The 23,847-nt window shown below is 53.4% G+C and overlaps 1 protein-coding gene across 4 annotated transcripts; it reads left to right on the forward strand.

Annotated features, from left to right (window-relative positions):
• The first annotated feature begins 780 nt into the window (after positions 1-780).
• On the forward strand, positions 781-21,692 carry HOXD3 (homeobox D3). 4 transcript variants are annotated; one of them, XR_005020613.1, is made up of 5 exons: positions 781-903; positions 11,141-11,243; positions 11,793-12,416; positions 14,568-15,618; positions 21,516-21,692. XR_005020613.1 is itself a non-coding variant. In XM_036857979.1 (4 exons), exons 3-4 carry the CDS (start codon positions 11,876-11,878, stop codon positions 15,323-15,325), a joined length of 1,299 nt encoding a protein of 432 aa, XP_036713874.1. In that variant the 5' UTR covers positions 781-903; positions 11,138-11,243; positions 11,793-11,875; the 3' UTR covers positions 15,326-17,525. The 4 variants fall into 4 exon arrangements, 2 of the variants coding, with proteins under 2 accessions (XP_036713874.1, XP_036713873.1); XR_005020612.1 differs by lacking the exon at positions 21,516-21,692 and adding an exon at positions 16,464-17,525; XM_036857979.1 differs by lacking the exon at positions 21,516-21,692 and having other exon boundaries at positions 11,138-11,243; positions 14,568-17,525.
• Positions 21,693-23,847: the final 2,155 nt, after the last annotated feature.

Consider the following 23,847-nt stretch of genomic DNA (forward strand, 5'->3'; position numbering starts at 1 on the left):
GCTCGGATCTCACCCCTCTGGCCTCCAATCTTGGGCTCCTTCTACTTCTCCTGTGCTGTTCAGCCCCACTGGGGCCTCCAGCACCTGCCCCTCCTCCCCCGAGCGCCCCCTCCGCCCTCCAGACCACAATAAACACTCCCCACTATAAAAAGCGGCGTGTGCTGTTTTTTTCACGAGGGCTTTTCACGTCTCGGCCTCGCCTTGAAGAGGGGGCCAAGACAGGAGTCCCAAAATAGATGGGAGGGGGCCTTACTCGCGACAGGAAATGAGCAGAATGCATAAAATCAGACATGTGTCCTTAATATATGGAAGGGCTCGCCTCAGACGCGTGGACATGTGTATTTATAAGTGCGCAGACAGAAGTTTAAATATTCAGACACATTTTATGATTGTCCTCTGCCCGTCTTCTGGTTAATGGCTCCTCCTGTGCCCACCAATACATCAGGACGGTTGTGTGTATTGAATCGCGGGCAGGGATGAGGAGGAAGCGAGTGCACAGCCGAGCCCGCCGGAGTACAGTACAGTAAATCGGGACCCTCGGCAGACTGCGCTTCCCGCGCGCCCGCCATGTTGGGGAGCCCTCCCTGCCCCCCGCGCCGGGCTGGGCGGCCGGGGCTCGCCGCCAGCCGGGGGAGGGCCTTTCATAACCCGGAGAATTTTCAAAGTGCGAGGAAGATGATAAGAATAGATTTCTACAAGTCCCGACCACGTGATTGGTGAAATAATTAATTCAGCACGTCCCTTAAGAAACACGGAGTCGTCATTAATCTGCCACGCAAAGGGCTCTCTCCGACTTGGAAAGTGCAGGGATCCCAAGAATATCACCCGCCGAGGGGGGCCGTGTGGCGCCCCCAGCCCTCCACCCTCGGCCCCAGGCGGCGGGCGCGGGAGCGCGGCCGGCAGGTAAATATTTTCGCGACTTTTATTTATTCTGATTTAAATCCTTAATGAACTTAGCTGTCAGGCCACTGACAAATAGTTCCCTTTGCTTCCTGATTTGGAACCGTGCGCCGGCGAGAAGTTGTTAGTGGCTTGGATGGTGACCTTTGGTTCAGCAAAGCTTTGCACTTATGAAAAATTACTGAGAGCCGCCGAGTGTGTGTGTGTGTGTGTGTGAGAGAGAGAGAGAGAGAGGGTGTGTGAGGGTGTGCGGGGGGCGAGGGGCGAGGGTGCGCGCGGGCTGCTCAGAGGCGACAGGAGTAGTAAAAACCTGCCGGGCTGGGGGACGCGCCTGGCGCACGCGGGCCGAGGTTGCCCGGTCGCCTCTGTCTACCGGGAACAATGGTCGCTGTCAGGGCATCTGCTGCCTATTCTTAAACCGGTGAGAAAAGACCTCGGCCCTCTTTTCAAGCGAGGGTCGTAAATTTTTCTTTGCGTCATAATGGAAGGCTATAAAATCGAGTTGAAATTTTACCCCAGGCAGGTTTCAACCAACAGATAATGATTTCCGAGTTGCTTCTCCCACTACCCACCCACGCACCCACGCTCTGCTGCTTCTTTCACCCCAGCAAGGAGTTTGCCCCTCTTCCCCTCGATTTTTGTATCTTTAATTTGGGGAGATCTAAAATAAAGGCAGGGAGAAGTCCCCGCCGCCCGAGGAATGGGAGACCCTGGGGTGAGGGGAAGAAGCCTCGGGGGAAGGGAAACGGGGTTGGGGGGGAAGAGGCCAGGGTGAGAGGCAGGAGCTGTCTCTCCCGCTGGCTCCAGTTTCAGCCTTTTTTCTGCTGCACTCCAAGGAGCTGCGAGGTCCCACGGACCACTCCGCTCCCACCCCACCTTACCCCACCCCCAGCTTGCCAGAGATGTGTGCTGGGGGCAGCAGCGGGCATTCTCCTCCAGCTCGCAACTCCGGCCCTGATGCCGGGGAGGAGGGCCTCCTTTTTTTGCCTCCTTCCCTCTAGTTGGCTTTGAGGATGACATCGGCGAGCTGGGGGCTGTCTGCGTGTGGTGGTTGTTTTGGGATTGTGTGTTTTGATTTCTTTCTTGGTGTGTGTATATTTCCCCGTCAGGACAGAGACAAAGTTTCCTCCGTTGTGAATTATACATTCAAACAATAACACATTAATTCAATTATTCAAAGATGACAAATGTTTATGTGCTTTGCAAGTGACTCTGGCGCAGATTCTGGGCGCTTTCTCTGAGCTGCTTGCGTTTTTTTCTCAATGAGAATTGGCTGCCCTCCCACCCCCGAACCCCACCCACCCAACCAACCCACCCACCCCCCCCAACATCCCTTGGTAGGCCCAGAGAGGAACCCACAAAAAACCTCCTCAGCCCCGCCGCCAGCCCGGCAGCCAACAGCCTCCCAAGGCCCGGGCTTGGCGGGCACCGGCCCGGGCTATTTTATCAGTGTGACAATTGCCCGGGTTGGTGTGATAAATCATCGTAAGTAATTCCTGAAAGGGTGCGAGGCTGTTGGGGGCCGGGCGAGGACTGTAAATCTTTCCGGTTTATTGCTCTATGAACATATGCTCCGATTGAAGAAGGCTCAGATCCTTTCCTGGAGACAAATTCCCGCAAAGCGGCCCCCCTCTTTGGCTGGAGATTAACACTTACTGCGGGCCGGCTGCTCGGCCCCTGGCGGGAGGCTAGGGGGCGGGGTCCTCCGGGTGAGGGTGGACTGGGGGCACCCACGGTCCGACTCCAAGAGGCGCCCCGAGTGGGCCTCCAGCCAGGCCCGGCCGGGTGAACAAAGGAGGGGCTCGCTGACAGGTCTGGGGGCTCGAGCCTGGGACCAGTTCTCCGGGAGTTTCCCGTGCTTCTGGAGTGGGAATGCGGAGGATCTTACCCCCTTCTCCTTGGCTCTTCCGCGGCTGCCGGGCACATTCGCCTTCGCCTGTCCGAGACCTTGCAAGTGGCGACAGGGCATCTGCTCCGTGCCCGATGCCGCTAAGAAGCAGAGCTGGCTATGAAAGCGAGACTTCGGGGATGGAATGGACACCCCCAGATGGTGCGGGATTCCGGGGTGCGGGCTGAGCTGGGGTAGTGCCGTGGGGCTCACCGCAAGCCGGGAGCTGGAGGCTGGCTGCTCGCCCTGGCTGGGAGCTTTTAACTCTTCTTCCTGCATGCAGAATTGTTACCGTAAATTCCACCCGACCACTCGGAGAGTGCTGGAAACCTACCCTGATTTAATATTTCTAAAATAGAAGCTCCCTCTTCTCCCAGATAAGCCCAGCCAGGACTGATTCGCAGGCCCCCTCGCGTTCTTGGAGGCGCCGCAGGAAGCGGGAAGCCGCGGCCTGGCGGTTGCTGGGCCTGCAGGATCCGTGGGCCCTGCCTGGATCTGGAGGCGCACAGGTCGCGGCAAACAGCGACTCCGCGCCTCGGCGGCTCCAGGCCGCGCAGAACCTGGGTGGAGTTCGCCAGACGCAGAGAGGGGAGAACGCTCCGGGTCTCGGCCCGTGCTTCTGCGCCTTTTCTGGCTCTGGAAGTGTAGGCTCATCGGCCGCGTCCGCGGAATGAGCCAAGGCCCCAGACTGTGGTGGTGGTGAAGAGGGGTGTTCCTCGGGGTGACCAGCCTGGTCTGTGAGCTGGAGCCTCTCACCTTAGGGCCGGAGCCTGCGCTGTGCCACAACGTAATTGCCTCCCCGGGGAGGGGAAGAGCGGCGCTTCCGACTAGGCTGCGCCTTGCCCGGGTGCTTGAGGATGCGGAGTACCGGGCGCGGCCGGGGAGCTAGGCGAACCCTGGGCCTCTGATACTCCACAGCTGCCTCCGGAGACGCCCGTAAGAGAGGCAGCCTCTAAAATTTCCAATCCCCGGACCAGCCTGATGGAAGGCTGGGCCAGGGTCAGAGGTCGTGGGGGAATAGACTCTCAGCGCTCGCATCCCACTGCCGGCGGCCAGGCTGGAGCTAGGTCACTCCCGAGCCGCGGGATGGGGGCTTTCCTTCCGCCCCATACCCACCCTTGTCTGCCCAAGGGAAGGGACCGAGAGATCCCACGTCTCCTGCCCCTCCTCCCAGCCCCCAGGCCTGGCTGCGCTCCGGGGCTGGATGGCGTGAAAGTTTCAGCCTCAATCAGTACAATCTTCCCTCGGGGTCACGTGAACAAATATGCTCGCATTTGAAGGCAGCGTCTGTATTTGCCGACTATGAGGGGGTTTCCGGGGATCTCTTCAAATCCAGAAAGGGCCACATTCCGAAAGGAAAACAAACCCCGAGCTCTGGGGGGCCTGGGAGGACTGGGCAGGAACCCAGGAGTGGGTGGGGGCGCGGGTGGCAGCCGCTCTGGGCCTGGGAGCGGACAGGCGGGCGGGTGGACCGACGGTCGTGCAGCGCAGGCAAAGCCGGCGCGGGGACTACGAACTCGTTCTTCCTGCGTTTATTGGTAGCTGAACCTCAGCCTGGTTCCGTTCTACCGGGAATTCCGTGTGCTCGGGTATATGGCCGCGTCTTCGAGCGCGCAAGACCAGGGTTGGGACAGTGTTGTCTGCAGACAAAGGGGGAAGGCTAGCTCTGCCCCCCACTGGCGCCCACTCTGAGGCCGAGGACACCAGGTTTATGATAAATTGGGATCCAGGTAAGCAATTGCATGACAAAATGAAATCTTTGGGCACGGGGCTGCTTGCTGCCCTGAGTGGGATGCTAAATACGATTTATTTTGTGTAATCTGTGATTTTCATGATTGCCAATTGGTGAGGCAGCACTCGTAGACCTAAATACACTTCTACATATACATCCAGGATGGTGATTAATCGTAAGGAGGTGCGCTTTGTGGGGATGCTCCCCACCTACCCAAAGGTTAGAAGGACACACTACCTTGCCAGGCTGGGAGGGTGGCCGGTGGCATTGTGGGGGGAGGTGGCAGTTTGAGGAGAGGGTCGGTGAGGAGGCTGGGGGCTGGATGAGGTATTTTGGGGGTAAATATACAGTTATGAGAACGGGTTGAAAATGAAATGAATAAAAAGAAACTTTTTTTTACACTGTCACTGCCAAAGTAAGATGGAGCATCATATTAATTCCGTGTCTTGAGCCGCCTGGCTGGGTGCAGGCAGGTTGATTTATACGTATTTAAAATAAACTCTGTGGCCAGCCAGCTCCCTGCATTGTTCTGGGAGCTAGCTCCACATACGTATGCCTTTATCTCTTGCTGTTGGCTTAATATTTTTTTCTTGCGAGGTTAAAGTGCTATTCGAGCTTCTCCCCCAAATTCAGTAGAACCCCCAAACTACCCAAAAGAGTTTGGGAGGCTCCTCCCCCTCACTAATCTGGTTTTTGACTGAGATAGTGGCAGAGAAAAGGTTTAGGGCTTCTGGGTCCTTCGCTTCAAAGAACCCAAAATGAAAACTAAATCATATTTTGGTTCCTGCATCCCATCCTTTTGTTTATTGTGTCCTGTGGCTCCTGGATGTGGGAGGACAGGACAGTTCATCCTGGGTCTTTCCCCGGGGCCAAAGCCTGAGAAAGCCGCTCCATGAGTTGGAGTGAGTGGCCCCATGCTCCTGGGAACGCCGCAGGGCAAGGCCAGACTGGGCCTCTGTGGGGAAGGGGCCCAGAAAGCAAGGCGCACTCCCTTAGCCTAGGTTGGGACGGGCCCCAGCCGGAGAGGGACCGACTTCCAGGGGTGTTGCCATCAAAGGAGAGCAGTAAAGTTGTTTTGTCAGTCGCCAGCGCTTGGCTCCATCAGAACCTAAAGTCGCTGGACATTTTTCTTCTCTCGCTGCCTTGGAGCTGCGCGCCTGCCAACTTAGTCAGCTGAATCCAATTACTGCAAGCAGCATTTCATTTGGCCCCATGGAGCACTCACTTATAACTTCCCCGAAAATTTCAATAATCAGCACCAAGGCTCCCTATTCAAAAGACTTTTCCCGGTGGGGGATGGGGTCTAGGGCCAGGTCTGCTGGGGACCAGCTCTTCCTTGACAGCTCTCAGACGGGGCTCCCTCCCGCTCGCTCGCCCAGTTCCTGGCTGTGGAAAGGGTACTTGAGGCTGGTGGCCCAGAGCCAGACGGATAAAGCCTGCGATTCTGGGCAAGCAGAAGGCTGAAGTTGGTTGGGACCCTGCTGGGTGCTGGGTGCTGGGTGGGCTGGGGAAAGAGCGCGGGAGAAAATGGTGGGGGCTCTGGGTAGCCCAACTTTGGCCACCTTGGGGTCCTCTTTACTTTCCCCTTCCCAAGCCTCCTGCGTCCAGAGCGCACCGAGCACCCCAGAACCCCCGGGGGGCAAACTTACCCTGTTCCTCCGCGGCTGGGGAAAAAAAATCTAGCTACAGCCACGGGGGATTCACGGCACCGGGTGGCCTCCCAATTTAGCCCTTCTTCTGAGGGGAAGCTCCTAATTTTAAAGAACTCTTTTTTTTCCAAATAAATAAATAAATAAATAACCAAGCAGCGAAAGTTGACGTCCGCTCACGTGAATGTATCATATAAAGTGGCTTCGGGACCCGCTGATCCGGTCCGAGGGCCTGGGTGCATCGTGCTTCCACCGAGCAGCCCTCCGGGCAGGCTCAGTGGAGTGGGGCCCCTGGGTCTGGGGCTGGCTGGGGAGCTGAAGCCCGGGCGCGATGTTAGGAGCCCTACCGGTACGGGATCTCTCCGAGGCGCTTCCGTTGGGTGTTCATTAAGGGGTGAGTTATTGCCGCCTGAGCCAAAGGTCACTTCAAAGGCTTATGGCTGCGCGCTCTGGTCTTTAGAAGGGCCCTGAACGCTTTGTGTGGGGCTTTCCCGGGCGCAGTTTGGTGTTTGCAAACTACTGAGTCGACTAATTGGCACAGGGCAGATGTAAGAGGAGGGATTGCGTCTCTCCTTTCACCTGACCGGGGCGGGCACCTGCTGAGCACAGGCAGTGGTGGGCAGCTTGGTCTGTTTTGGGGTGAGGTGGAAGGGATGTTTGCTTCTTAGGCGGTTTGCAGCCCAAACTCGAATGGGCTGGGTTGTGGGCAGCCCAGGGCAGGAATGTGGTGGGTACCTACTGGAATAAAATAAACTGAGGGAAATCATCGGAGATATAATGTACAAACCAAGAAATAACACCCAGCTCCCTCTTCACTGTGGCTGCCTGCGGGAGCCTTGACTAGGACCCACCCAGGCCCATCTACATATCCACCCTCCTTTTCTGGTGCCCTGTGCTGTAGCCTCCCTCCCATCCCAATCCTGCACAGTCCCTCCCTTTTGCTCCTAAGAGGGGTGGGCTTGGCCTGGGGGATTGGGGAACCTGGGGCATTTAGGGCTTGTTTGGAGTAGGAGGAGAGGAAATGGCTTCCCTGTGCCTCTGACCCACTTGGCTCACCCCCGGCGGAGGCTCTGGCCCTTCCCTACTGTCCTGCCTCCCCCTTCTCCCACCCAGTCAAGGATTTTGGTGTTAAAAGCCACCTGCTCCCCAGGAGCCAACTGAGTCTCCTTTTCTGCCAGTAAGAAGGTGCCTGGAGTGGCTGCGGACACCATGTAAAATAGTGACATTGATTATGACACCCTTAAAGGGAGTAACGCGTCTCTGCATGTGCTTGTAAGAAAGAACTGGCTGCCACTGAGAGTTTTCCATTTTGTTCCAGATCACCTCAACAGAATAGACTATCAAAAGGAACCCGAAGAGCCTTCAAAGAGTTAGAAACAAAATTCAAAAAACCTCTCTCTCTCTTTCACACACACACACACACACACACACACACACACATTGTGGTGAGTGGTGTGATTTTTAAAAATAATTTCCACTACATTTCTATTTGTCCTGCAACTCAAGGTAGCCATCTCAGGATTCATACATCAAGACATAAAACAAAGGGCGGCTTTGAAGTGGATCACCTCAGTGTGAACTGCCGCCGGTTACATGATAACCGATCATCGGCCTTCAAATTTATGGCGCTTTAATGGGGTGAGCCCAGTGCCTTAAATGCAGGGCGTATTACGTACTAAGTTATCTGGGCTAAATAAGAGTGATTTAGAAGGCGCGTCCGGGGCTTCCCATAGGGCAGAAGAGCTCTGGCTGAGAGATCGGGAGAACGTGGGCAGAAAGCTGCCCCAGCTCTGCGGTAAATACATCCCATTCTGAGCAAACCCGAAAAGCAGTAGTTTCGAAATGAAATCCCGAGGTAGTAAAGCCCACAGGGAGGGAAGAATCGTTGCTAGGTTCCAGTGAATTAATGGGGATGCCCAGCAATATTGGTGTCCGCCAGAAAGAGATCTGCGGGTTTCCAAGGCCCTGATTTAGGCAAAACAGAGAGAGGAACCGAGGCCAGCTCGAACCTTAGAAAAAATTGAGAGGAACAGAAGCAACCGGCACTCCAACGCCTCCCCCTTCTCTTTCAAGTCGTACGGACTAACTCTACCAGTCCGGGATTTACGACGATCGCGGCGCTAGTCACAGCCCAACGACTGCAGCCGTCTCTCTCCCCAGGCCCCTCGGCCTTTCCGCCGCCACCGCGAGCGGCGGGCGAACAGCGCGGGGCCGGCTTCCGCGCGTCCGGCGAGCCTCCCGGCCTCTCGAGGCCGCGGAGGGCGGCAGGTCTTCGGCCCCCGGCCAGGCTACGCGCGTCCCGTCCCGCGTCCGGCCGCCGAGCAGAGCTGCTCCGAGAGGCCGGTACCGGCCACTTTATATAATCCCCCGGCTCGCCGGGCGCGGGACCGGGAAAAGTGCGGAGCAGGGAATTCTTTTGCTGCGCTTCCTCCTACGCGGAGCGTGTTTTCCACTTCTGAAAAGTGCCGGGCCTTGGGAAGTGTTTTTCTTTTCATTCTTTACTGAAGCGTTTACTGCAGCCGTGCTCGTAGTCATAAATTTTGCTACAAACCACAATGACAGGTGCATTGATATGCACCGTGAGAGCTCCAGCTGCTTAATAACTCCGTCCCCCGGCCGCTCTGAGCGCCTTTTATTTATTCGGTATCATATTTAGGTATTGATCCCGGGCAGAATTAAGTGCAGTGAGCAAGAATCAGGGTTCGGCTGATTCGGAGGCGCGGCGGGCGCGGCGGGCCACCACGGCCCGGGGAACGGGCGGTGGTAGCTCCGAGGCCGCCTTCCTTCCGGCTGGGGACCGTTTGGCCTTGCATTCACGGCCTGCGGTTGGGCTTCGGAGCTGAGCTGGGCAACTTCCCGGGACCACGAGAAAGAACCAGCCAAACCCCGTTTGGTGCCCCTTCCCCAGGAGGAGCCGGGGATGGCGCCGGCGGGGTTCTGGGGAGGCTGCCTCGGCCGGTGTTCCGGGCCGGGGGGTTGGGGAGCTGGGGAGCCGGGGGCCGGGGGTGGGGCTGGTTGTAGGGTGGGAGCAGGATTGGGACGTAGAGGGGAGGAGGAGAGGAAAGGGCAGCTGAGGACTTCGAAAACCGCCCCTCCCCCTACGCGAGTCAGTCTTCACCCCAAGGCATTTGGGTCCGGGGGCCCAAATGAGCAGAGGTACCAAAGGGCGAGAAAAGAAAGCCTTAAAAGGTGGGGGGGGGGATCGAAAAGATGAGCCACTGAACAGTTGACCATTGTCCAAGTGATTTATGACCCGTTCCTGCTTCTTAGGTTCAAGCAGAGTTCACAAGGAGTAGCGATTTCTGGAAAGAAATAAGCTTTTTTTTTTTAAAACCAGTTTTGTAACAATATCCTCAGGTTCTGTTTTAGGAAAGGTGACTTCTTTGGGGCTCTACATTTTGGGGTGTGGGAGAGGCTGCAAAGCCCTTTTCAGTGAGGAGAGAGCGCTACTGCCCTTGCCTCTGGGAAGATGGACATTTGGGTGGTGGATCATCACTGAGTGACCCTTGAAATGCCTTAAGACAATGAAAACAGAAGTGGGAGAACAGACTCTGTGCTTATTCATGGAGCTGCCCAGTATTTGCACCTTTGAGGTACATGCACAGAGCTTTGTCTAGGAATATGCCATAGGAACAAATATATATGTAAAGCTATCTGTTTCAAAGACTTGGTCAGTTCCTAAAGAAGCTATTTTAATGTGACTGGTCTACCTATCAAGATAAACTTGGTCATCCTGGGAGGCAAGAGGGGTGATGTTTTGCTTGCACTGCTGTAAATGGAGTGACAGAAGCAGCAGCGAGTTCTGGTGGTCTGAGTGTCAAATGTGACCATTTTGACATCCAGAGGGCCCAAGGTTTAAGACTGGAAGCAGGATCCCAGAAAAGTCCAGAGATTTAACCAAACTCGGAGTACATGTAGTCCTTTGGCCTGTGGGCAAATACATACAAATATTAGTCACAGGATGAGGATGTAGCTGTCCATTTAATATTCAGTAACTTTAATAGTCAGAGAATGATACAGAAGATGAATGAAAGAAAGATTAAGACCAGCTTTGTTTGGTAGATATCCTAATTACATAAGTTTAAGAACAGCAATAGAAACTATTCCTAAAACATTACATCCTAGTATTCTGTTATTCCATTGAGAAGGGTCTTTCTCTTATCAAGATTAATGGCATATTCACTTTTATTTGAAAACAAAGTGGGCAACTATACTACCAAATAAAGGCTAATATGAAGAATTTTAAAAATTGAGTTAGGCTGTTTGGTGAAAGTGTAGGGGAAATTAGTAAATGGAGGAGTGGTTTTAGTACTAGTGGTCAAATCCATTAGGCTACATAAGTTGTCTAGATAATGTGGTCCATCATGATGTCCCTGATGGAAACCAGGGAGTTTGGGGGAAGGAAAGCTGCCTGAAAGATGAGATCAAGAATTCAGACCTGGGAGCTGACCTGTGAGTTTTCTTTATCAAGCAGATGAAAGTGGTTGAATGGTATTAGTTATACTTTAACTCAGTAGGGGCTTTCAGGAGAAGAGGGGGGTGGGTGAGAAGGTAAGCCCCCCGTCAAGAGTCAGAGGACACAAAAGCGGTAGAATTTTTCTTAGTTTTTTTTTTTCTTCTTCTAATTCTGGGTCCATTCATCATGCCACGAGAGGTTCTCTCATTGGTTGTAGATTGGGTGGGAGGTGGGGTGGAATGGATGATCCAGAGCAGAGGTCAATAGTAGTATCTATACAATGGATGCAGGATTAAAATGATAGAGTTATAACATAAAGCATTTTTCATTCGCCCATGCTCCATGCATTTCATATTCTAAATCTCTTCACTCATTTCCAGTGGTATCCATTTAAAAGTAGTGGAGGACAAAGTTAAGCATCTAGAAAAATGTAGACCAAAGAGAAGAAACTTTTCTAGCCTCAAAATAAGTCTGGGAGTCTTTAAGTCCTCTTCTTGGCTTTTATCTCCTAGTAGATTTCACAGTGCTGACCCATGAGCTAACCAGCCAATTCTCACCCAGTCGCCGGAGAGTGGACTATCTGCGTCTCCGTGAAAGATGCTGTGATTTTGAAACCAGGTGGGGGAGATACTTTTTTTGAGAGCTCTGGCTTTTCTGAGTGTTATAGGACTTTCTTTTGCCCATCAAAACCCTGGGATGACCTAATGATTGACTGATCCATTCATTCATTCACTCATTCAACAAGCATTTACTGCACTTACTACATGTGGTGCGCTGGGCTGGATGTTAGGAATACACAGGTGAATAAGACACAGTCCCTTCCTGCAAAAAGCTCAAAGTCTAGTGGGAGAATCAGTCATTAAAATGCATCAGGCCATAAATGCTCTTCTATGTAGTTTCAAAGGCTAAATTGACAATCTTGGAGAAAGAAAATTGTATCTGGAAAAAAAAAAAGACCCTTCCCTTGGATAAAGGAAACACTTTTTTTGTGTTTATGAGAAATTCCTTCTGATTTTTCCAAGGGTTCAAATAAGTTGAACTTTATAAAATCTCAGGTCCTCCTACTATTAAGTTGGTGGGAAGCAGGGAGCCTGGGTTAGTCCTTCTATACTGACTGGTCTTGCCAATGACAGTCCCTCTGGGGCCTCACATTTTTCTTCTTTGCAGGTTGTCTGGAGCCTGGAGCTGCCCCAGCTCTCTCAGGATTTGGCAGACATTGGAGGTGGTGGTGAAGGAGACAGTGGTGGTCAATGTTATTTGAGCAGGGTCAGCAGGCCCCGGAGCTTCCTGAGTACACGATGCAGAAGGCTGCTTACTATGAAAGCCCAGGACTCTTCGGAGGCTATGGCTACAGCAAAGCTGCTGACACTTATGGCTATAGTGCCCCCCATCAGCCTTATCCACCCCCTGCTGCTGCCAACTCCCTGGACACTGCTTACCCGGGCTCTGCCTGCTCCATCCAGAGCTCTGCACCTCTGCGAGCCCCAGCCCACAAGGGGGCTGAACTCAATGGAAGCTGCATGAGACCTGGCACTGGGAACAGTCAGGGAGGGGGGGGTGGCAGCCAGCCTCCTGGTCTGAACTCAGAGCAGCAGCCACCACCACCCCCTCCTCCACCACCAGCCCTGCCCCCATCCTCGCCCACCAACCCTGGAGGTGGAGTACCTGCCAAGAAGGCCAAGGGCGGGCCCACTGCTTCTGGCTCCTCAGCCACCATCAGCAAGCAGATCTTTCCCTGGATGAAAGAGTCCCGACAGAACTCCAAGCAGAAGAACAGCTGTGCCACTGCAGGTAGCTCTCTGAGGGGGCTCATGCCTGGGCTAAGTCCCCCAGACTAACCCCAAGAAACTAGCTCACCTAGGAATTAAGAGGCTCAGGGCTGGAAGTGCAACTTTGGAGGCCATATGTGTAAACTCCTCATGCAGAAAAAAAGTTTTTTTTTGGCTGCGCAGTTTGAGGGATCTCAGTTTCCTGACCAGGGATTGCAGGGATTGAACCTGGGCCACGGCAGTGAAAGTGCCGAATCCTAACCACTAGACCACCAGGGAACTCCCTGTTCTTTCTTTTTAGTGTCTCTGATTGTGGTCATATACTTACAGTGACAGGGTGCTCACGTCCATTGCAGGCTGCTGGCATCACTGCTGGACGTGTCTCATAGTTACTCATAGACAGCTCTTCCTTATACTGCCCTAATATCTGCTCTCCTGGGCTGCTGGTCATAACTCAACTCCTTCTTCCAGCCAACAGCTCTTCAAAACTTGAAGACAGATACTATGATCCCCAAATCCAGGTGGTTATGTAGCCCATATCACGTGATTCCCACTCGCTTAAATTAATGAGAACTAAAGTCTATGGAATGCTATGTTAAGAACCATGTTAAGTGCTTTACAAACATTGTCTAATTTAATTTTCCAAAGAACGCTTTGAGGTAGGTAGATGATAAAACACCCATCAGGAAACTGTTAGAGATGATAAGTCACTTGCCCAAGATAACAAAACTACAAAATGGCACACCTGGGGAATTCTCTGGCAGTTCAGTGGTTAGGACTCCTCACTTTCACTGCCGAGGGCACAGGTTCAATCCCTGGTTGGGGAACTAAGATCCCGCAAGCTGTGAGGCCTGGCCAACCCCCCCCCCCCCCCGCCCCGCCCAAACAAAAACAACAAAAACAACAAAAAACAAACAAAAAAACCCCAAATGACACACCGGAATCCAACCAGGGTCTGCAAAGAATAACCATGGGACTCTACTTAGCCCACCCCAGCTCAGTTCTCCCCATCCCATTAAATCCCTAATGTGGAGGAACATATCCTAAGGGAAGAGGATGTACTCTGAAACAGGAGCAGCCTTGGGTTTTTCTCCCTGGAAAAGGAGACCCTGGAGTTGAGAATATTTCCCGTAGGTCCATTTAGGGGGTGTGGAAGAAGACAGGTAGGGCCAGGAGCTCTGAGGCCTTCTGCCTCTCTGTGCTCAGCCTGTTTGGTTCCTGAACTTTTCTGGCCTTGTGTTCTCTGATGTACTTTATCTTCAGGTAGATGAACTTGCTCCCAGATCCAGGGCTAGCTTGAGGCCTGGGATGTAGTTAGCTTGTTATCAGCTCTCTGGTTTGCCTGCTGCTCTCTGGGGCTGCTGCTCCTAGGGGGAAAGTGTCTTCAAGTCTTTAAGCTCCTTCTCCTTCTGCCCCTCCTTCTCAGCTGCACACCCAGGCCCTCCCTCCCAGGAGAAATCCATTTGTCTTCCCAGGGAGGGAGTGGACAAGCTGCTGAGAGGTGGCAGGGGTGGTGGAAACCAGTGCTGAGGCTGCTGCTCCTAGCATTGCAATACTCAAAATATGCCCAGCCTGGTCTTGGATCCTCTAAAACTCTGGGGCTGTATTTTTATGGTTTGCCACCTCCCTGCATTTGGGTACTGAGCTCATGGGTGCAGCTGAGCTGGAGTGAGGTGCCAGGATCTCCACCCTCATTTGGTGCTTGGGGTGCTTTGCCCAGGAGCCGGACTCTGAGCAAGGCAGTTTGGGGCTGCCTCCAACCGCACCCCCCAACCCCCTTCCCAGCTGCAGAGGCTGGAAGGACTGTTCAAAGAAGTCTGGCCCTTCTTTGACAGGGGGGAAGGCCTTACCAGCTGCTACTAGTCTCTCATTAAACTCTTCAGCCTTTGGGACGAGATGATGGGCTAGGCTGAAGGGGAGGGGGTGGGCAGAATGAGTTGGACTTCAGAAGGCAGATGGGAGTTTCAGGTGCCACTGATAGGTAGGCCTGGGGCCTTTGAGTTCTTGGAATCTTTTGGAATCTCACCTGTCAAACGCCCCTCCCTCGCTCCAGCCGTGATTAAGGTGGGGGGAGGGGGGAGGAAAAGGAAGGAGCCTGGGAAGCGCCTCTCTCCAGCCCAGGGTGTCCCCACCTCTCCCGCTCAGCGTCCCCTCTCTCTCCCTCCTTGCCCAGGAGAGAGCTGCGAGGACAAGAGCCCACCGGGCCCAGCGTCCAAGCGGGTGCGCACGGCGTACACAAGTGCACAGCTGGTGGAGCTGGAGAAGGAATTCCACTTCAACCGCTACTTGTGCCGGCCACGCCGCGTGGAGATGGCCAACCTGCTGAACCTCACCGAGCGGCAGATCAAGATCTGGTTCCAGAACCGGCGCATGAAGTACAAGAAGGACCAGAAGGCCAAGGGTATCCTGCACTCGCCGGCCGGTCAGTCCCCGGAGCGCAGCCCGCCGCTCGGCGGCGCCGCGGGCCACGTGGCCTACTCGGGCCAGCTGCCACCAGTGCCCGGCTTGGCCTACGACGCGCCTTCGCCGCCCGCCTTCGCCAAATCTCAGCCCAACATGTACGGCCTGGCTGCCTACACGGCGCCGCTCAGCAGCTGCCTGCCGCAGCAGAAGCGCTACGCGGCGCCCGAATTCGAGCCCCACTCCATGGCGAGCAACGGCGGCGGCTTCGCCAGCGCCAACCTGCAGGGCAGCCCGGTGTACGTGGGCGGCAACTTCGTCGACTCCATGGCGCCCGCATCCGGGCCCGTCTTCAACCTGGGCCACCTCTCGCACCCATCTTCAGCCAGCGTGGACTACAGTTGCGCCGCGCAGATTCCCGGCAATCACCACCACGGACCGTGTGACCCTCATCCCACCTACACAGATCTCTCGGCCCACCACTCGTCTCAGGGACGCCTGCCCGAGGCCCCCAAACTGACGCATCTGTAGCGGCGGCCACCGGCCCGAACTCGCGGCGTGATTACCTCTTTCGCTTGGGTGGCGGGGGTGGCGGGCGGGGCCCGCGGGGCAGCTCGGTGGCCCCCTCCCTCGCTCTGGCCCGGTCGCTGCCTTCCGGTCTCGGGCCAACAGCGGCCGAGGCGCAGGCGTCTGGGCCTCCTCTCCAGGCTCGCCCTGCTTTGGGTGACTCGCCATACATCAGCCGCAAGGATTCTCCTCTGTAAGCCTGACAGTGCCACATAACTGCGGACCGAGGGACTCTAATCTGGTAATGGTGTCCTAAGGTAAGTCTGAGATCCATCGGCGGCGCGCCCTGCAGAGGGTCCAGAACCCAGAGAGTCCGGGCATGGCCCGCGTCTAGTTTAGTTGCGGAGACCTTAATTTATATGCTTCTTCCCGTCCCGTAAGGATTGCATCGGACTCAACGATCTGTATTTATTATTTGAAGCGAGTCATATCGTTTTCCTGATTATTTATCCTCGTCTTAATGTATTTATGTGTATATCTGTAGAATTCTCCAGCCGAGCTTAGGAACGCGCTCCCAGGCCGCGGGGGCCACGTTTCACCTCTTTAGTCCCCTTGGTCTGAACTAGTTGAGAGAGTAGTTTTGAACAGTTGTAACCGTGGCTGGTGTGTGTAGTTGATGTAAAGGATTAAGACCGCAAATTGTCCTTCACGGGTAGAGTCAGGCGGCCCCATGGCGTAGCACGACACCCGTTATTCTTTTCCCAATAGCCACAGCCCTCGCCACTCGACACAGTTTATTGATTTCAAATTGTCTGGTACTATTTGAACAAATATTTAGAATAAAAAAAATTTCTCAGTCTGAAGTGTATCTGTGTTAATCACGCACACTTGCAAGTAGATCACTCTACCTTTATCTTGGGCACAATCCCGGTGGAAGGCCCCTGAATAGGCTGACCCTTTGAAATATTTTTTCCACTTATTTGGAATCCAGTACACAAATTGGTTCTGGGGATACTTGATTACCTTCCAGTTATTGACTTTAGGTTGTGTTGTGTGGGGGGGAATATTTGAGGATGCAAACCTAGAAATGTTCTGTGTGGGATGATCTGGGTAGGGTGTTTCACTGCTGCCTGTTTTGCTGTTTCTATCGCCCTCTTTCTAGACACAAATCCACTTTAGATTGCACTTACATTGGGGAGGCCAGAGCTCACTTTTCTGCGCTAAGTAGTAAAAAATAAACTTTGAAAGAAAACTGACAATCAAAGAAAAGACACAGGAGAAGTCAGAAGAAGAACTGAGCTATGAAAAAGCCAAGATGCAGAAAAAGAAATAATCATTTGAAGCCATGCACCTAAGCTTTTTCTCTAGGAAATTCTGTCACGATTTTTTCCTTATAGAAGTCAGTGGTTCATTTCTCAAGAAGACAAACGTTCCCTGTGATGTAAAGTAATAAAAGTTTTATTAATGGAACATAACAAGTATAAACACTTTGTTTACTCCTGCTTCTTTGTACAAAATGGGCAAAATGTCTTCGAGGATTTATAACCATTTTGTAAATATTAGTGTTAGTGTGGCTTTAGCTGGGGCGCACTACTTACACCCGCTTCTCTAGAAGGAGGCACTCGGAGAGCGCCTTCAGATAAGGTTCAATTCTTTTGTATTTCAGCAAAGTGGGCCCACGCATCTCTATTTGGTTTGACAAATAATGCAACTCCTACTACATCCCCGGTGACACGAGGTGAAATTCCTATTGTGTGGAAATAATTTAACTTATAATCTTCTGGTGGAACAACAATCGTTTCTATTTGGATGTTTGTGTTTCGCTAAATAGTGATGGCTGAAAATAATATTTAGTTTCCTTGTTCCTCTGTGCTGTTTTTAAAATGGCATGTTAGATTGGGGGTGGGAGGGGATTATCCTTTATGCTAAATTTCACTTCATCCGAGCAGGTTTAAAGTATACATGTTGTAGAAGTGTATCAACAGAATAAATGACTTCAACCGAAGGGATATTTTACCCACTTTCAAGGCTTAAAATTGTTTTTCTGTGAAATTTGCATCCATAGGCAGAATTTCTAATTGTCTTGTAAGAAATTATTTTTTAAAGCTATTAGGGAAATCAAAGAAGAGCTGGCTGCCTTGCAGGGATTACAGCAACCCTTCTTAACTGGCTAAATATTAAACAGATGAATTGTCAGGCTGTTTAGATTCAGCCCGGTTTTCCCTCATCTCCTCTTCCCACCATAAATAATAATAAAAATACATAATGCATCATGGCTCCAGGCGTTTTCCAGCGCGGTGTGTTACCGCAGGAGTATCTGCTGAGTCTGCGGGTGTCTGCTAGGCCCCAAGTGTCATCTGCGGCTTAGCGTTTCATGGATTAGATTTTAAACGGTGTCTAGCCCGGCTGACATCAGCCTCCTCTCACACTCGGGCTCAAAGAAGCGCGGGGCTGGGGGCTCCCTCTCCAGGCAGCCGCAGCCGCCCCGAAGCACCCCTCGCTAGAGGGGTGGGAGTTCTCTTGGGACAAACCTGCGGTCCTCTCTCACCTCTGGAGAAAGGTTCCCGAGGCTTCTGAGGGCGGCTCGGATGGATCCGTTCCTGCCACTGGCGTGAGCGTCATGGGATGGCCACACTCGGTGGCTCCCGGCGCGAGTGCGGGCGGCGGCGAGTCTGGGGAGGGCGCTTCCCGCGCGGCCGCCGGCCAGGGCGAGAGCGGGGGCCCGCGCACGGCCATTTAAAACTTCATAAATTATAAACAAGCCGCCTTGGCCTTCGCCATAAATTCTGCTGCTTTTGAGCCTGCAATTAGTGTTAGGAAGCACCGGAGTCTAAACACAACCAAACGCCCTCTGAAGGGCTCCAATGCCCGAGGTTGCAAACCTTTATTTCCCAGTGCCACCCCCTCCGCACCCCGAAGTTTGCACACAGTCGCCTCCTCCCCCGCCACCGCCGGCGGTACACACCCGGCTGGCTTCCCGCTCTGCGAGGGAAGGTCACAATAGCTGCTCTATCGGCGAAGGCGCCCGCCTCCTCCCTCCCGGGTCTCGGAACAGCAGAGAAAGAAGAGTGGGGGAGGGGAGCCCTGGGCCCGGCCTGGCGCTCCGGGTCCAGGCCTCTCCTTCTCCCGGAGAGGACTGCAGCGGGAAGAGGGAAATTTGCAGCGGAAGGAAACCGCCATCCCAGACCGAGGCTTCTTCCCGGGAGCGGCGCGCGGGGGGCCGTGGGGAGCTCACCACGGCCTCGAGGCTGCTGGCCCCTCGCTACCGGGCGCTGGGTCCAGGGCGCCCGGAGCAGCGGGTCTTCCGGGAGCGGCGGCGCCATTGTGCGCGCGGCTTCCCACGGGCCCCGCGGCGGGGAGGCCGCACAAAGGCGGCGCGGGGGCCGACACCGGCAGGTGGTGAGGGGCCGGCCTCTCTCCGGGCTTTGGGCTCGAGGAGGCTTTACCTCGCCTGCGCCAAGAGGAGGAAATGGCTCTCGGGCTGTGGCCGTGGCCATCTCTGCCTTTTTCCTACACAGACCGCTTTGAGGGAGGTGGGATCAGGGAGTTTGTGGGGGGGTCTCCTGGGACCTGAAGAAAGGGCTCGGGGCCTCAAGCCCAGGCCCACGGATGGGGGGTGGCGGTCATTCGGGAGGCCCTGGTTGTTCCGTCGAGACAGTCAAACGTGAATTAAAGCAGCGCTGAGGTGAGGTAGCTGGAATGGCCAGCTGCAAAATGGGAGGTGGGGTGGGAAAAGATTTCGGCCGAGGGAGAGCCTGCCCTGGCTACGAGGAGAAACTCAGGACCCAGCATGGAGTGGAGTCAGAAGACCCAACTGCGCTAGCCAGGGGGGTGGGGAAGTGGCCGAGGAAAGGCCTGAAGAGTAGTCCTGGCCCCTGGAAAGGTGGCAAGAAAGGGCGACTACACATTCTACCTCCTGGCTTTCAGACCTCAGTCTTACCCAGCGACCTGACAGAGAAGAATCCGCCTCTGATGGAATCATTAAGTTAACCATCCATTTGTACCATTTCTTTGTACAGGCGTTCAGATGAGAGGGGGAGAGAATATAGAGCAAGTGCTTTCCCCTTGGAGCAACCCAAGCCTAGTCCCTATCAGAGACACATCAGCCAAATTAGTTTCCCAGGCCCCGGAGGCTGCTAACCTTGCTGAAAAGGATTTTTTTGAATTTCTATCTGTAAGGAGTATTAAAAAATAGTGATTAACTACACTAGCTACTCGTCCCTTCTCCCTCCCCCCATTCTGTACCAGCCAACTGACCCTGAGTGAAGTGATCTTCTCAGCCAGCAGGCTTGGGAGCCTAGGCTCCCCATCTGTTGAGGTTTTTCATTAGGGAGGGTGAAGAGGATGTGTGTGGGTGTATGTTTGAATAACAAAGAAGAAACCCAACCTTCTAATAAAAAGTGTTTCTCTGCTTGACCTGGGGGAGCCAGAAGCTTGTTTACACCATGAATATTCAAGGGACAGTCACAGGCCTGTTTTGACTTTATCCTGAGAATTAGTTGAAACTTCCTCCTTAAGTCAAGGATGGGTTAATCCCAGTTAGATCCAGGAAGGTCCTCTTCATCTGGCAACTCTTGGCCTTACTCTGCTCCTTCTTTCAGAAACTGTAACAAAAGAATACGATGAACAGAAGTTTATATTAAATAAAAAGAGAGACAGAAGTCTCCAGTCCCCACAGGCCTATAGCCTGATTACTTCAGGGCACTGCAACTTCCCAGAGAGGGGCTTAGCTATGGCCTGGGTGAGCGGACCTATCCCTAGACACTTTGGGCACAGGGAGCTGAGACTGAGTTGCTAGCCACACCCTCATCACCTCTGACGACTGGCTCACTTAGACCTCTCTTGCAGAAGGCCTGGATGGAGAGATAAAAGATAGGGTAGATGAATTCTCTGCACTTACTGCACTGGTGATACTGGTGGTGGAGAGGATCATCACAGAGGAGGAAATCTTAGTTATCATTGCTCCCTTGTATTGTACTCCATCTACAAATGCCCTTATTTTCGGGGCCCAAACTTGGTGCCCAATGGATTTTTATACCTGGCCCAAAGCCCATGCCTAAACACTTCGCTCAGGTCTCATACCTTGGCAAGTTAGGAAAGTACAAAGACAATTCAAAGACCCACTTTCAGGCCTGGTCCAGCCTGAAGCACAGTGAACAAAAGGTTTCCACACATGCAGGAAGAACCAAGGTAAATAAATGCATGTCCAGTCATTTGCAGTAGCAGAAACAGGTGAAGGGTCCCCAGGAGATCAGCATGGTGGGAGATATGATGGAAGTCTTCTTGTCCCAGGTCTTGTGGCAAAATATCTTGACTGGTTCCTATATCTAGTCTGGGTCATTTTCATGGAAGAAGAATAACTGGAAAACCATTAGAATAGGATTTTAACATTAGTAAGAGCCCAGGGAGGAGATCTTAATTTAAATGAGGATGCATGGAGAACCCCGATACAAATGCAGTGTTTTTGCTGGGGAAGTGGGGCTAAAACCGGGCCAGGAGGACCTGTTGGACCAGGGCCTTTTTGAAGGAGGGGAGAAGAGTGTCCCTGACTTATGAGGAGACAGGGAGAAGGTCTTTTGATGGCTCTATTGTTCAGAGCGCTGCCTTACAAATACCACATCCCTCCCAACCTCCACAAGGGTCCAAGGGCCGAGGGAGCGGGAAACTGGGTCGGTTGGGCTGAGCTCCAGGCAGTGGCAGAACCAGGACTGACCTCCCTCACCCGCGTCTCCTAACCTCTTGGGGCAGCAACGATGCCATCTCCGCCGCCGGCAGAAAACACACAAAGGAGGCCCCCACCCATCCTCGAACCTGGGGACACACTGGGTAGGGGGCTGGCGTGGACCCCGAGTCCGAGCACCTCCCACCCCCGCGGGAAACAATAGCCGCCGCCTCCCCGGGGCGGCGGGGCGGCCGCGCTGCACAAAGGCCGGCTCGGCCCGCGCCATGTGACGCTCGATCCGGTCTCCCGGAGGCGGCGCGGCGCGGAGCGGCGGGCGGGTGGGTGTTCCTGATCCACCTGGAACACTTTCCGAGAGACAAACGGTGAGTTAATCACCCAACCGGCTGGCGACCGCGTCCCCCTGGCCCGCGGGGAGGCCGGGGGAGGGGCGGGGGTGAAGGCCTGCTCTGCGTGTGTGTCTAGGGTGGGGGCGGGAGAGGTTAGTCCTATTAAGAGTTCATCAATCACTGGTGTGCACTTTTCGCTCGACAGCGGTCCCTCCTACTTCGGAGCAAGTCCGGGCCAGCTGGGATCCGACCAGAAACCGCAAGCGGAGGAGACGAAGGCTGAGCGCTAACGGAGGGCGCGACCCGCCGCCTCGCGCTCTGCCGCGCGAGGCCCGAGGGCAGCGCCGGCCGGTCCCCTCCTCGCACCGCGGCCGCGCGGCCGCCCGCCAGCCCAGCCCGCGGAGCACGCAGGGCCCCCAGGCCCCCCACCTGCCCGGCCCCAACGCCGCCCCGCCCCCCACGCACCTCCCGCCCACCCCACTGACCTCCTTCAACGCTGCTGTCCTCCCAGAAAGGGACAAATCCATCTCTGAGGGCAGGACAAGAAAAATCTCAATGGGTCGGAAGGTTCTTGCATACACTTTTATTTAAGAGTTTTATACAAGATGTCCCGAGGGATCAGAATTCAGGGGAGACGCTGAACTAGTTTCGTTCTCTCATTCACCTGCAGGACTATTTGTGTGGGAGGATGCAGGATGAGACCCCTATTGAACTTGGAACTAAACTTGAATGCCATTTAAAATAACCATAAAAATACACTTAGAACACTAACCACATGATATGCCTCTTCTCTCTTTTATGGTGTGAGGGAAGGATTGGAGTATTTCTACTTTGGCTCTTTTGGGTTGATTTTCGAAACACTGTAAAGGAGGAGACTACAAGCGGTGGGGGCGGGGGCGGGGGCAGGCTTCAAGTCTTACAGCTGTTCACAGCAGGAAGGCCTGGATGAGCGGGTAGCCCGGGCCTTGTACCCCCTCTTGAGCGGTACCTGTTGTCCTCTCTGTAATAAATTCTAAGAGAGTTCTGGGCTACCCTCTCTTTAACCTTTGTTCTAAGTGACAACAGATGAGAAGTTTCTCAAGTTAATGTGTTGCCTCAGCCCATAGGAAAGAGCCCGTGAAGGACAGAAAGTCCCAGATTTCTCCCCCTCCCCTCAGCCCTCTTCTCTCTCACCATCCTCTTGGGTGGAAAAAACTTGCTCTGGAGAAATGGTCTACTGCCATTTTCCTCAGAAAGATATAAACTGAAGCATTAAGCCTTGCACAGGGTCCTGAACTTCTCAAGCAATTAAAATACTGGACCTCTTGTCCTTGGTTCAGAGTCCTCTCTCCCTTCACCAATAGCTACTGAACAGCTCCTACGTGCACTGTGCTGGGCTCTAGGATACAAAATTGATGTGTATACCCTTCGATCTACTGGGGGGAGAAAAAGAATTAATCCTAAGACAGTGTGACAGATGCTATAACATAGGTGTGGCCAAAATGTTCCTGGAATAAAGGAGCCACTAACAGTATCGTAGTGTCAAAAAAGGTTTCTCAGAAGAGGTGAATTTGGGTCCCTGAAGTACAGGAATTTTTTTAGGCCCAGGAAGGAGGGACATACCAGGTGGAGAGAGCAGCACATACAAAAGCAGGGAGGGAAGAAAGAGCAAGGTGTGGACCTGGAACAAGGAGAGGAGCCGGAGTGGGGCATCTGGCTGGACAGAGAGGTTGTGTAAGGGCCATGTAAAGGCGTCTGGACTTAATGTGTAGGCAAGGGAGAGCCACTGAAGGTTTTAAGCTGGGACACGTGGTTACCTATTATCTATATTTGGAAAGCTGACTCTTGGGGGTACTGTGTCTGAGGGGACAAAGGAGAGATAGCAAGCAAGAAGAACAAAGGAGGAGGCTGCTGCCATCATCAAGCCTAGAGAGGAAGAAACTAGTACAGATGAAGAGGAGAGCATTTAGGAGGAAGAATTCACAGGACTTGGTGATCAATCGGATCAGTGAAAGAGGAGTTGTGGATATTAATTCCTAGGTTTCGATTTTGACGGCCTGAGGGAGTAGTCAGGTCATCCACCAAAATGAACAGTGGAGGGGGAAGAGAAGACTCCGTGGGGGAAATGAATGAGTTCAGGTTTAGGTCTCTGTACATTTGTTTCTGCTTTGCTACCTGATACACTGTGTGTCCCTAAGAAATTCACTGAATCTTTCTGGCCTTCAGTTTCATCATCAATGAAACAGTCAGTAAAGATATCTACCTCGTAAGTTTACCATTAGAGCAGTGTGCGTGTGTGCATGTGTGTGTGCACTCCCACACTTAGGTATTATCTTTACCAGGTCCAAGTGAGTGTCCTATATAATGCTAAAACCTAGGGAAAACGTCCTCTTACCCACACCATGATGATCAATACTTAGATCCTGGGTGGCCAGTGAGAAATCTAAGTCTCAGGGAAATTAAAAACAACACCCTACTGCTTCCCAGATATTGAATCCAAACTAATGCTTAGGGCTAGGTCAGATCAGATTGCTAATCAGAGTCCTTCAGCTTCCAGA

The sequence above is a fragment of the Balaenoptera musculus genome, chromosome 7 (genome assembly GCF_009873245.2).
Source record: "Balaenoptera musculus isolate JJ_BM4_2016_0621 chromosome 7, mBalMus1.pri.v3, whole genome shotgun sequence".
In the NCBI taxonomy this organism is placed as follows: Eukaryota; Metazoa; Chordata; class Mammalia; order Artiodactyla; family Balaenopteridae; genus Balaenoptera; species Balaenoptera musculus.